At 36.3% G+C, this 15051-nt stretch overlaps 1 protein-coding gene across 5 annotated transcripts in view; it reads right to left on the reverse strand.

The window, feature by feature from the left end:
• The window catches only part of SMARCAD1 (SWI/SNF-related, matrix-associated actin-dependent regulator of chromatin, subfamily a, containing DEAD/H box 1), a 78201-nt gene that overhangs the window by 51113 nt on the left and 12037 nt on the right, over positions 1-15051 (reverse strand). For all 5 annotated transcript variants that reach the window (XM_027060858.2, XM_027060856.2, XM_027060859.2 and 2 more), the window contains exons 3-5: positions 9256-9433; positions 2997-3168; positions 99-165 (exon numbers count right to left, since the gene is read on the reverse strand). In XM_027060858.2, coding sequence (XP_026916659.1) covers positions 99-165; positions 2997-3168; positions 9256-9433 — 417 coding nt within the window. The remainder of the gene's footprint in view (positions 1-98; positions 166-2996; positions 3169-9255; positions 9434-15051) is intronic.

The raw sequence follows: 15051 nt of genomic DNA on the forward strand, positions 1-15051 counted from the left end.
ATGTGCCTGGTAAATTGTAGAGCAGTATTAAAAATGTGAAGATATTTATTACTATAAAGCTAATAAATACACATGGGTGGAAACTAAGCCAGGCATACCTGCATCACCAAACATCAGCAAGGCAGCAGCAATTGCTCCATCCATAGTGCTTGTTGATTCAATCAACTGACAGAACGAGAAAACATTGTTTGAAAAAGAACAGTTTAAGAAGTCTTTCACAAAAGTCTGTACAATGTAAGCATTTCTTAAAACGTTGTTGGATGTATTATCACTGTTGGTGAAATACATACAGTATATTCAAGCTTTCATTATTTTTGTGTTTTAATTGCAAGGTTCTACGTTGAAGCCTTAAAAACTCCCTACTTGTATGTCCAGGCAAAGAATGAGGGAGAGAAGAGGTAGTGAGGAAGAGGGACACTTGTAGACATCTGTATTATTCCTTTTTTGTTTATGAAAAAATAACCCACAATTCTGTAGTCACTTTTTAAAACATCTAATACTTCTTAAGATGAGTGGGATGAAGCGTTCTTTTTGATTTTTCCTCTATTTCTGAATCACCTGAATTTATTAAAAAACATAGTCCTATACTATTTATATAATTAATATCCTCAATATATAATTTTTATACTATTCTATAACACTTTGTATTTCATAAGGAATTAAACATCCTACATTTTCCTTTTGCTATAGTTTCCCTAATTTCCAATGAGTTACTTGTTTTAAAAAAATCTTGCATTTTGGTGTGGTAATTCAGATCTTTCTTACTTGTTTTATAATTATTGAATAAATGCTTTTATTTAAAAACTGGAAAAGATAAAACAAATGAAAAATCTTACATCTTTTAATAAGCTATTTTTATATTAAATTAAATAGTCTAAAATCAATTAAGAGCACTCTCTTCTACTGGTTTTCTTAATCTTGAATCTTTAAATATCCTATAAGCCTGACCCCCCCAATTATCAAAATAACCAAATCACATGCATATCAAGTTTAGGATTAAATTTATATTTTACAACTTCTTGAATTGCCTTATATGGGTGTAAGAGCCTCTGCATAGCACTTTATAAATGTTATGTTAAATCTCTTGAAATGATGGGGATCAGCTGAAACAGAGTACTTCAAGAGTGCTCTGCTTTGGAGTAATATGCTAAACTCCCTAAATTTCAAATATTCATGCAATGAAACATGAACACAATTCTGTGTATCAATCCTATTCTCCCTCTGTAATTATAAAATTAGAGATAAATATTCTTACAGAAGAAAAATACCCTTAAACTACATGAACAATTAGCAATCAGGCTAAGAAATATTTTTAAATTGAGATTTGTTCCTTTGAATATTTAATACTCCATCACGTATATTCTGTTAGAAGCTCTTTCCAACATTGTAAGTAGTCTCTGTAGCTACTACTCATTACGTGCATTGTCTTCTTATTCCAAAAAAAAAAAAAAAAAAAATCACATCAGGAGGAAAATAACAACCCAAAATGCAAACTCAAGATACCACTGAAGTTTCATTTAGCTAACAGTAAGAGGGTATCAAAATGACTTAGGGAAAAAAAGATTCATGTTAAAAGTAACAGAGAACGGTAATAATTTATTCTATAGTTTAAAGTAGGAGGCTCAGGACCACCTTCAGTTCAGACACATTGCTTGGCCTGAACAGTATTGTTATGTTTTTATTTAAATTTGTTACCATAAAAAGTTAACAAATTTACTGATAGAACACGGATGAATCCCAAACCCTTATGCTAAATAAAAAATGCCAGTGGCAAAAGATCACATATTATATAATCCCATTTATATAAGATGTGAAGAATATGCAAACCTAAAGACAGAGATTAGTGGTTGCCTAGAGCTGGAGGAGGAAAGTGGGGAGTGATTGTTAAGGACTACAGAGTTTCTTTTTAGAAATATAAATGTTCTAAAATTAGATTACAGTGACAATTGCACAACTTTGCAGGTACACTAAAAACCACTAAATGACACACTTTAAATAGGTGTTCTTTATGACACTTAAACTATATCCCAAGAACGCTATTAAATTGATCAATAAAAAAAAATCCAGCATTTTGACTTTATTTGGAAAATCTGAATACCTGATAAAAAATGGGCTATCACTGATATCACACAGCCATATCACGGTGGTGCTAGAGAGTACCTACCCGTTTGAGAAAGAGCGAATACTCTATAATATGCTGGTGTCTATCACTTCAAAGTTACCTGCCTAGCCCATACAGATATGGAAACTCCTGAGGTTCAGACTGGAGACAGTGGTGGTGACAGATAAAAAGGTGAAAAACATATAAACGTGCAATTAAATGATCCCCTTACGGTCATTTAACTAATAAGTGACAGAGCTAGGAATAAACGATTTACTAGTAATCTTCCGAGATTTATTCTCTACCTGAAATTTAATTGATAATCAATTTTTATGTGCCCTTGTAACGAGCTGCCTATTATAATCCAAATATAGCCACGTATTTTGTTTCTCCATGGGTCAATGTTTCTCAGCAAGGGTGCTATTGGTGAGATAATTCTTTTGTTATGTAGGATCATCCTGCATACAGAGGGTATTTAGTGTTCCTGGCCCCATGGCACTAAATGTCAATAGCCAACCCTTTGTCATTATGATGACACAAAAAAAAAAAAAAAAAAAAAAAAGCCTGCTGTCATTTCTGATAGTTGCTAGTAGGAGATGGGGAAGTCTCTACTTTAGAACCATTTAAACTCAAAACAAAATTTCACAAGCTATGTTAGCTATTAAAGGAAACACAACTTATTGTATCATTTATAGGCGAATAACCTTACCTATTTAAAAAGTTAAGACTCCCAACAAGAAAATCTCTGGCATTTACTTCTATTATTACATAAAATAAAAATTAATTATCTCAAACATATCTTAAAAAAAGACTATCCTCTAAATACAGTACTAGATACAAGAGAAATACAACATTATTATAGCTATAATAACAAATTACTATAAAATGGTATAACCTTAAGTAAGTCACTGTCACTTCTTTGTGGAAAAAGTTCCTTCAAGGTCTGAAGTTTAGCATCTTTAAGGTCTTCCAATTCCGAAAAGTCTTCCATTTCTGAAATATCATCATTATGTCTACCTGCCATGGTAGGAAGGCTCTGGGACTCTTCATCTTCAGATGGCTCAGAACTAAAAATATTTTCAGAGGAAAAAAACAATATTTTAATGGATTATTGTTATTTTATTACAATCATATACATATATATGTAATACAGTTCTTTTCAATCAGAATGCAATCTATCCCTGTCAAAGATTAAAAGAAATTTTTCCATTTCAGTATGGTTATACCGTATATATAAACCTACATTCCCAGAGTCAGCATACTTCGTTCGTAAAGATCTTCGTATTATCTGGGCTGGGATGGAAAAGAACAATAAGATACCTGGTATTTATTTTAAGATACACAAACATGTATTACATGTCCACTTTCTCTTTCCTATTCTTTTTTCACCTATACTCTATTATCAGACCAGCACTGTCAAGTTGTTCTTGAGAAATTATAAAGCCTACACTAACACAAAGATAAAAGAACTTTCATGGCCTACCTAGGTGATCAGAATCTAAGTATTAAAATCATAATGGTCCCATTCAGTACCAGAATCTCTGCCAAGAACAAAACATGTCTTCAGACAAGGAGCATTTATTCCATGTGAGGTTTTATTTTATAACAACTAACTTTAATCTCATTCCATCTTAATTTATATGTTTATCCTATACAAAAGACATTTGGGGCCAAATTTTACTTATCCATCTCCCAAACTAACAAAAATCTCATTTTGAAATGCTGGTTTTCTACCATGATGGCCATTCTGCAGATCTGAAGGTAGAAGTATATCAAGTGGATAAAGGTTATAAAGATCAGAGAAAGGAAGGTGGGAATTTAGTTAAGAACATTCCTAGTGTCAGAAAATACATGACTTTGCTATGCAGCTAATTCTGTACTTGGAAACATATCCAGAATCTGTGTTTTAGTAACTTCACTGTTACCTACTCCTATTAGTTCAGTTGTCCTGGTCAGGACACTAGTTTTGCCTGAGAGTCCCCCAAAACATTTAAAGGCAGATCCCCAAGGACCAGGAATATATACTTTAACAAGCTTCTAGGCTGACATCTTGATCCTGCTCTGAGAAAATGCTCTGAGAAAAGTAACTAGGTAAAATAAATCACTTCCTTTGTAACTAATGCCTGTCCTTCAATATTTGAAGGTGATTACATGGCTCTCCCTTTCCATGACATCCACACCTCTCATTCTGAATGTACTAAACTTTGAATTCTCATTCTGCCTTACTACAGTCACATTTCCCGATTCTGCCACCTAGTTCAGTGAGAAAATTCAGGTTGTAATCTTCTCACAATTTCTGCCCTGGATAACCACTTTCAAAGGTTCTTATTCTGCCAGACATTACCTTCACCTAATGATTGGATTCACCACTATTTGGTGAGACAAACTCACGTGCCTTTTGACGTAGTATTTATGTTGCCTACAAATCTTAACATGCCTTGGATTTAACATCCAGTTCATAGGAAATAAAAGCAAGAGAGGGATAAATTCAATACCATCATGAGGAAACAATCAGAAAAATCTGTTTTCTCTAAGAAAAGCCTATTCTTCACTAAGTTAAAATCATTTAAAAAGAGGGAAGAGGACTGTTCAAGATCAAAAGAAAAGTCAGGAGTTTTAACATTCGAATGCAGTGGATTCTCCTTGTTTGGATCCTGGTTTGAAAAAGCAGCTATAAAATACATGAATATAAACTGGGAATTAGAAGATACTGGAGAATTTTTCACTGATAGCAGTACTGGATTTTCAGGAGGAGGAAGATGTATCACCAAGTATTAGTAAGGGTAGAAATGTTGGGATGTCCATAATTTAAAAAACTCTAGGTCAGTAATAATAGATGAAACAATGAAACGAACAAGGAAAAATGTTAACAAATGTTAAGTCTAGGTGGTAAGTATATGGGTGTTCACTGTCCATTATTTTATTTTCTTATATGCCTAAAAGATTTAAAACTAAAGGAAAAAAATCTACAAAAACAAGAGTTTGTGTCCTTTTATCTGGTCTCAGATCAAGTTCTTCCTTTCTGCTGAAGATAAAGTCCCCTCTCAGTGCTAAGGGATTCTAGCCCTTTCTACTTCCTACAATACCTTGTTTCAACTATCTACTGTCTTCTTTCCTCAATCTCTTCTCTCTCCCTAAGCTCTTCCTCCCAAGCCTACAATGGGCTCAAGACTGAATTAATGAATTCAATGTACCAAGAGTTCTAGAACTGTGGACACAGCACTGAAATAAGCAAATTCTCAGGGTGCCTGGATGGCTATCAGTTAAGCATCCGACTTCGGCTCAGGTCATGATCTCATGGTTCGTGGGATCGAGCCCTGCATCGGGCTCTGTGCTGACAGCCCAGAGCCTGGAGCTTGCTTCCAATTCTGTGTCTCTTTCTCTCTCTCTCTGCTCCTCCCCGACTCGTATGTGCGCACACTCTCGCTCTCTCTCAAAAATAAATTAAAAACAAAAAAACAAAAAAAAAGTAAGAAATAAGCAAATTCTCCTTTCCTCCACAAATTTTATAAAACTGATTTTCTACTTGCTCATTTCCTATATAGTTCTCATCTCAATGTTTTACTACCTTCTGCCCCATTTCTTTTTCTATTAAAAAAAATTTTTTTTTAGGCTTTATTTTTGAGAGTGAGAGAGAGCGAGAGAAAGCAAGCAAGCATGAGTGGGGGAGGAGCAGAGAGAGAGGGAGACACGGAATCTGAAGCAGGCTCCGGGCTCTGAGCTGTCAGCACAGAGCCCAACGCAGGGCTTGAACCCACAAACTGTGAGATCATGACCTGAGCCAAAGTCGGACGCCTAACAGACTGAGCCACCCAGATGCACCTGCCCCACCATTTCAATGAAATTGTTCTTATGAGGGCAATAATATTCTCTAAAATGTCAAATGTAATAAAAATCTTTCATTGGTTATCTATTCGTCTGTAGTCTCATCCACTGTTGACACATCTCTTTGAAAATCTAGCCCCATACCCATGGGTTCTGGAACATTAGTACTTGTGATTTTCCTTTACCTCTCCACTTATCCTTAATCTCTAAAGAAGGCTTTTCTTTAGCCTTGACATATAGAAAACATTAAATAAGTCATCCAAGTACTCTGATCATATGCCTTCAATCTAAAGACAAAATAAAACTTGTAAACAAATTCTGAACTCTACTTAATAGGCTTACAATAGTCAAGTGGTAGGATTACAGCAATTCTGAAACTATCTTACGTATACTGGATAATTGAACCAATTAAGAAATAAACTGCTATTGTAAGAAGGCAGAGTTCTCATACTCACAAAAGGAAATATAGAAGGAGGCAAGGAAGAGGCTTATAATGGTAGAGTAGAATTAAAGGAATCATTAAGGGCGCCTGGGTGGCTCAGTCGGTTAAGCATCCAACTCTTGATTTCGGCTCAGGTCATGATCTCATGGTTCATGACTTCAAGCCCCACATCAGGCTCTGCACTGTTTGGGATTCTCTCCCTCTCTCTCCTCTCAAAATAAATAAGTAAACTTAAAAAAAAAGTCTGATTAAAAACCTGATTGAAAAACACACATTCTATTAGAATACCAAATAATGAAAGTAAAAAATCTGAAATGCTAGTTAAAATAACCAGCAATATACAACCATCAGTATAATAACTGATTCAGGTTAGAATCATCAACAAATAGTGTAACTACTGAGTGAAGGTCTGCTAAGGAATAAGATCGTTAGCTAGTCTCAAAGGATCCGCCCATAGATTAATCACTGTAAAGGGGAAAATGGTAACTTTAGAGGTGAAACCTGGCAGGGTTCTGAGTGATCCAAGTATACTTCCCCAATAAAGAGACAAATCACTATCACTGTGCCTTGAAACATGACACACTGAGGCCACAAAATCATTTATATAGCGTTCCTGCCACTTAACCTAAATTTAATCATGAAGAAAATCAGGTTAAGTAGAAATTGAGAAACATCCTTAAAAAAAAATGGCCTCTTACTTTCAAAGGCCAGTAACATGAGAAACAAACAAACAAAAAGGCTGAGAAACTGTTTCAGATTCAATGAGACTTAAGAGGTATGATACTAGGTAAAAAAATTCAACATGACACTGAGGGAAAAATTACTATAAAGTACTATTTAAAATATGGTCCAAGGATTGACCGCTAGTTCTTAAACTCACACTTTGTTATCCATCAATGACAGGATAAGAAATTTATACGAGAAGGTAAAACAATAACATTACTAAGGATATTGCTTAATCCAGCTGATTTTTCCTTACACAACCTCCTGGCAAAGGAACTGTACAGTGATTTACATTCCAGGGCACATTCTTTATTTACAAACCAGGACTTTGGAATACCGCTACTATAAAGGACATTTACCTGGGATTAACAGGTAAAATTTAAATATACACTGTACATTAGATAACTATACTGTGCCAATGTTAACTGGTATTTCTGCATTTGAAATTCTACTTTTGTAATTTAAGAGAATAACCTTGTTCTTAGCAGGTACATGTGAATCTAATACATTTAACCACGCAGGATCTTCACTATTTTTCTTCACTATTTTTTATTTCAGAGTGAATTTCAGGAGAAAGGCATACTCATCATAGCTTACAATAAATTCATTTTAAGAGGAAATTCTCATCTTCTCATCAGCCATAGGCAGTACCGATCTCTCGCTCCTTGCAACATTTTCTTCACTTAGCTTCTGATCACACAATCTTTTGACCTTTCTCTTACCTCAACAACTATTCCTTCTTAGAACCTCTCCAGATTTCTTCCCATTTCTCTGTTCCTAAAATCCCAAGTTCCCCTGACCTGAGTCCTTCAACCAAGAGGTCTTCTTTTTTCCAGCTATATTAGTGTCCCCTGGTGATTTCATTTTATCATATGACTTTAAATATCAGATCTATATTCTCACAATTCCTAAATTTAGATGCTACCCAGATCTCCCCCCAGAACTCAAATGTCACAAATCCAATTGCCTACTTAACATCTCCTGCCTAGATGTCTAAGAGTCTTCTTGCCTTCAAAAGGAGCTCCCCCTATCACACTCAAAACTGTCTTCCGTATCTCAGCTATTAGTAACAGTCCTTCCAGTTGCTTAGGCCAATCTCAGGGTCATGTTTGACTCCCTTTTCCCACCCAATATCAACAATAAAACCTCTCTGCTCTACCTTCAAAGTATATGTAGAATCTAACCCCTTCTAATCATCCCCACAAGTAGTAGCCCAGGCTAAGTGTCCATCATTTCTTGCCTGGGTTATAACAGTATCCATACTTCTACACTGCTCCCCTACAGCCTCAAAGACCTTTTTAAACAAGTGAGTGAGATAATTTTACTCCTCTTATCACTACACTCCATTAGCTTCCTACCTCATTCAGAATAAAAGCTAAATAGCCTATGGGCTTAATACCATTAAATCCCTCTTCTACCCTGTTGCTTACCTTGTGACATTATGTCTTTCACTCTCTATCATTTGTTTCCTTAGAAACATCGGGCATAATACCACTTCAGGGTCACTGAACAAGTTACTTTCAATGACCAGAATACTCCGCCCTTCCTTCCACCCTCATATCCAGATAGTTCACACTTTCTTACCCCCTTCAGGTCTTTACTCAAGCATTATCTTCTCAATAAAGCTTTTTTCCAACTGTGTTCTTTAGAAACCACACTCCTACCCCTGACCCTGAGCTCCATTATTTTCCTTCCCTTTTGGCCATAATATTATTTGGCATACTATATTGTTTGTTTGTTTATTGTCTTTCTACCTGACTATAATATAAGCTCCGTGCTACTCCACAGAATGTGCCCAAAAATGTTAAAATGATTTGACTCTGAGACTCAAGAACAGATCATAAAGCAGTTATAGATGATCAAAGGTACACGTTAAAATAATTTCCCTATCTATGGAGGGCTAAAAAAAGTTATTTCCTCTCACTAACCTTTTTACTGAAAATGACTGTTATCCAGAAGCATACGCTGTGTGTGCATGCCCATACACATACACGGTACCTCTCTATAGCTCTAAGTCAGGTAAAAATAACAAAGATGCAATAGGGAAAAGGCAAAAAAAAATGAAGAAAAGAGAGAAGTCACCAAGGAAATTTTCAAATTAAACAATTTTTTCTTGAAAATCCTCTTACATAGACAAATATAACCAATCTATTGAGCTGCTTACACTATAATCACTGTGTCTTTGTTGAACTTTCTCTCTTGGACTGTACTGGAACAATTTGGAGACACGGCATCTTCACTATCAGAAGACAGATCAATATACTGTATTCCCCTTTGATTCTTGAAATAGGATATACCAGCTTTTCTTTCATTTTCTGTAGCTTCTGGAACACTAGAATCTTCTGTAAAGAAAAAAAGGAGAAAAGCATTTTGAGCAACTTGAAAATAAATGTGTTTTTGGTAATTATAATCATGTGCTAAAAATCTCTAACTCTGTTCACAGTTTCCATTCCAAAGCCAAAAATTCCTACCAGTTTTTATTTTTATTATTTTTTTAATGTTTCACTTATTTTATTTTGAAAGGGAGAGGCAGAGAGAGTGAGAGAGAAAGGGAGAAAGGGAATCCCCAAGTAAGCTCCGCGCTGTCAGTGCAGAGTCTGATGCAGGGCTCGTTCTCAGGAACTGAACCCTGAGGTCATGACCTGAGCTGAAATCAAGAGTCAGACGTTCAACCAACTGGGCCACCCATGGGTCCCCCTACGAGTTTTTAAAGAAAAAATTAATAGTCAACCAGGGCTGATGTTAAATGATTTCCCATTTCACAGGTTAATTTACTTTCAAGGCCCTAGTAAAAACTGCAAAAGAGAGATTTGTGCTTTATAGTCTCATCTTTTTCTCTCTGTGCTTTTATTTCCTACTATCCAGTTTTTGCCTAAATGACCACAGACGCTACAGCCTAAAAGACTTGGATTTCAATGGTTTGGACACTCCAAACCTCAGTGTCCTCACCTGTAGAGATGCTAATAATCACAGGGTTAATGTGAATATAAAATCAGAAAATATATATTCAGCATTTAGTTTTGTCATTGGCATATAGCTTGTATTCAATAAACATTACCTCTTACACAAATGTTGGTTAAATTATGGCCCCTCCAAAATTCTTAAGTTTAAGTTGCAAACCCCAATACCTCAGAATGTAACATATTTGGAGATAGCGTCTTCAGAGAGATTAAATTAAAATGAGGCTGTCTGGGTGGGCATCCTAATTCAGTATGACTGATATCTTACAAGAAGAGACAGACACAAAAGATGTATACATGAAGGGAAGGCCATATGGGAACACAGTGCGAAGGTGGCCATTTGCAAGCCATGGCAAAAGTCCTCAAAAGAAACCAAACCCGCCAACGACCTTGATCCTGGGATTACAGCCCCCAGATGTGTAACAAGATGAATGTGTGTTGGTTAAGCCACCTAATATGGTAATTTGTTATGGCACTTGTCACAAGCTAAAAAAAGCTGGCATCCTTACAAATAGGTGAGTAAAATATTTTACCAAAGTCTTTCCCCTTCAATATTTGAGTTCCAAAATTATTCTCTCTACTCTCAGCAAAACCACGATTCTCCCTTACATATTTGAGAAGGAAAAGATCAGATTTAAGAAATTCATATTAAAGTAGTTAGTGTCTTGGTCTAGTGAATAGATTTTACAAAGCAATGACCAGATGAATTTTTAGCTCAAAGGTATCAATTTAAAAAACAATCACTGCCATTAACTACTTTCTAGGTCAGTATCAAGTCCTCAAGTGATGCATAAACATTTTTAATCATCACAGTAATCTTGAGGGCACATACTGTATCACCATTTTACAGATAAAGTAAGTATAGAGAAAATAATTTGTCCAAAGTCATAAAAGATAAGGAGCAAATCTGAAATCCATGCCTAAAGGTCCAAATCCTTGTACTCTTAATACTCAGGCCATCCCCAATACCTGTCACAAAATGGTAGTAATCATTGTAATGAAGCTCATAAGCCATATTTGTAAGTAACATTAACCAAGGCCTACATGACTACTATTCACCTGTAGGGCACTAAAACAAATTTCTTTTACATAGCACAATGAAGTCCTATCAACACTACTGATAAACGAGTTACGTTGTTTCCAAAACAACAATTTTACAAATGTTGAGTGAAGAACCTGGATGAAGAACTCTGCACTGGAACAAATTACAGCTACGTTAACTGCCATAAACATGAAGACACTTACAAGTTCTGATAATTATGTTAATAGTGATTATAGCCCAACTCCTATAGAATAAGTATAAGCATACTATGGACTCTGCTTTTACAAAGTGTTCCTGATATATTACAAATCATACATAAAATTAAAAACTAGATGTCTACTGTATCAAAAATTTGACCTAAAGCTAAATATATTAAACAATGCTTTTTTTTAAAAATTTTTTTTTTTTTAACTTTAATTTTATTTTTGAGACAGAGAGAGACAGAGCATGAACAGGGGAGGGTCAGAGAGAGGGAGACACAGAATCTGAAACAGGCTCCAGGCTCTGAGCTGTCAGCACAGAGCCCGACGCGGGGCTCGAACCCACGGACCGCGAGATCATGACCTGAGCCAAAGTCGGCTGCTTAACTGACTGAGCCACCCAGGCGCCCAAACAGTGCTGTCTTTCAAAAGGCTAGGGCAAAATGATTTGGAATGTCTGTTTTTCAGTCTCTTTATTCAATATGAATAATAATCTTTTCAAAATTAGCTACTTAAATGCCTAAATGCCTGAGGGGGCAGGGCTAAACAAATCTATTCATGAGTATTAGGAGAACTAGAGTTTCTTGAACTTGATTACATATTCATCTTTGGTTTTCTCCCCTTATTTTACATACATTATAATACAAAATATACAATGAAGATATATCAATTTCTAAAACTAATGCTTGGGGGTGCCTGGGTGGCTCTGTTGGTTAAGCATCCCACTCTTGACTGCGCCTCAGGTCACAATCTCACAGTTGTGGGATCAAGTCCTGTGTCGGGCTCCTCATTTGGCATGGAGGCAACTTGGGATTCTTTTTCTCCTGTCTTCCCCTCTCTCTGCCCCTCCCCTGCCCGAGCACGGTATGCATTCTCTCTCTCAAAATAAATAAACATTAAAAAAACAAACAAAACTAATGCTTAATATGCTTACTGATGCTTAACAAGAAAAAAAAATAAAGAAGTTTCGCTTACTCTCTATCACATATGCGATCACTTAGAGCTCTCAGTGGTTATGTAACATATATCATAAAAATATGCACGTTATACTCTATGTATACAACATATTGTGTAGGATATGTTATACATATACACATACCTATATATAAAAATATACATTAAACATGTACACGGCTTTGAACCAAGTGGCATGCCCACAGCCCAAATAGTAAGTGACTAACAGAAGAGGTAGTCTGAGGGGCGTCTGGGTGGCTCAGTCAGTTGGGCGTCCAACTTCAGTTCAGGTCATAATCTTGCGCATGGGTTTGAGCCTGTGTCAGGCTTTGTGCTGATGGCTCAAAGCCTGGAGCCTCCTTTGGATTCTGTGTCTCTTTCTCTCTCTGCCCCTTCCCTGCTCACGTTCTGTCTCTCTCTCTCTCTCTCAAAATAAATAAACATTAAAAAAAAAAACCTAAAAAACAAAAACAAAAACAAAAAAAGAAGAGGTAGTTTGATAATATAGAGGTTAAGGGAAGGTTACAATACAACAGCATTTCTCTAACTGCAGAACCCCTTTTGCACTCTTAAAAACTGAGGACCCGAAAGAACTCTTGCTTATGCTGGTTACATCTAAGATACTACCGTGCTGGAAAGCGGAAACTGAGAAACTTTACTTATTAAACTGTTTACATAATAACAAATATTATTATGAAAACTATATCCTCTCATGCCACTCCTCTCCCCCAAATTTACTAAGAATGCCACTGTTTTACATTTGTAAAAATCTTTGGTTTAACATAAGACAGATTCTATCTGCTTCTGCAATTCATCTATTGTAGTATACTGTTTTTATTTAGGTTTATGAAGAAAATCATGCCTCACAGTTATATAGTTAGGAAGGGTATTTTCATAGCGTTTTTACAATACTGTGGATATTCCTTGATACTAAACCCGAATTTGACAAGTGGAAGTTTTTTAAAGGCCAGTTGCAATGTGGAATCTGAAACTATATGAATAAACTTCTGCATCTTATTACATTAAAACCCACTGGTCTATCTTGCACTTTAATGTGTTATTTTGTAACACTGTGCTGTGCATTGTAACACTGTGCATTGTGACACCAATGCATTGGTGATTTGAAAAATACTGGTTCACTTGCTGATTATTGTAGATCTTCCAAATGTTGACACATCTCATATTTTATCAAAAAATTAAATTCATTAATGTCACCATTGATTTTCAAGTATCTGGAGACTGTCAAACTCACAGTTGTGGATATGCTAGTTTTCCAAAATCCGAACTTTCCTTTGAAAACTGGAATTTTATTTTTAAATTTTTTTTTTCAACGTTTATTTACTTTTGGGACAGAGAGAGACAGAGCATGAACGGGGGAGGGGCAGAGAGGGAGGGAAACACAGAATCGGAAACAGGCTCCAGGCTCTGAGCCATCAGCCCAGAGCCTGACGCGGGGCTCGAACTCACGGACCGCGAGATCGTGACCTGGCTTAAGTCGGACGCTTAACCGACTGCGCCATCCAGGCGCCCCGAAAACTGGAATTTTAACACCAGCAATAAATGCTGCTAGTTGTTTTCCTTGGTGTCACTGTTCATCTCTGAGAAAATGTCTGAAATACCTAAGTCTGCTTAGCTACATTTTGTCATTCTTTTAAGTAAATATGGTATTCGGTGAAAAAATGATAAGTTAAATTCACAACTGAAAGCAACTGTTCAAATGTTTTCCCTTGAGAAAGGGATTACTGTATACTTCAAGATGCAGCTAAGGCTGGTTCACATTTTGTTTTACAAAGTATTAAAAAGACACTCACTGTTGGGGCACCTGAGAGGCTCAGTTGCTCAGGTCTTGATCTCATGGTTAGCCTGCTTCAGAACCTCTCCCCCCTCTTTCTCTGCCCCTCCCCCACTCACGCTTGCACACTCTTTCTCAAAAATAAACATTAAAAACAAAAGACACCTATTGCTAAGCTGAGATTTACCAAAATTAACAATTTTTACCGCTTTATCAAAAACATTTCTTTGGAGGGGGGAGGGGTAGAGAGAGAGGGAGACCCAGTACTCCAAGGGGGCTCCAGGCTTCACGCTGTCAGCACAGAGCCAGATGCTGGGCTCGAACTCCTGAACCATGAGCCGAAGTAGGATGCTTAACCAACTGAGCCACCTAGGTGCCCCTATCCAAAACATTAAGTGAAACTACCATTTAAAGAATTGTAAGAATACAGTAACTATTAGAACAGTTTGGAGTCTCGGCCTTGACTTATGCTAAGGCACCAGCAGTTTCACCTACCATTGCTTTAGTACCATCAGTGCAAATATCAACAGAGTAAGAAGGCAAGTAATATCTTATGGTCATGAAAGTAGCTTCCCCTTAGGGATCCTAAAGGTTCCCATACCACAGTCTGAAAACAGGTGGGACAGAATAAGAGCTTGTTTATATAAAAATATCAACTTTCCAATATAGTCAATAATTTAGAATTAGAATAATAATGCTTAGATTTGTTTGAACTATTTCTGGAAGTAAGCAACAGCAAAAATAGCTAAGAGGGAATGGCCAAAACCTGATGCAATGATGCTGAGCCAAGGCAAACAAGCACTTTTAAACAGGAGCACAAAAGAGACGGGAAATTAAAGAATGGTAAAGCGTAGAAATAATTATAAAGGTATCAGCTACGATTAAAATCTGACATGTGCTGACTGTCTTCTGTGTAAAAGGCACTGTCCAGGAGGTAGGGACTAGTTAAGAAAAAAAAGGGAAAGTTATCGTCCAACTTGCACCAAAGAAATGAATAATAGGAACTAAGTAG

The sequence above is a fragment of the Acinonyx jubatus genome, chromosome B1 (genome assembly GCF_027475565.1).
Source record: "Acinonyx jubatus isolate Ajub_Pintada_27869175 chromosome B1, VMU_Ajub_asm_v1.0, whole genome shotgun sequence".
Taxonomy (NCBI): domain Eukaryota; kingdom Metazoa; phylum Chordata; class Mammalia; order Carnivora; family Felidae; genus Acinonyx; species Acinonyx jubatus.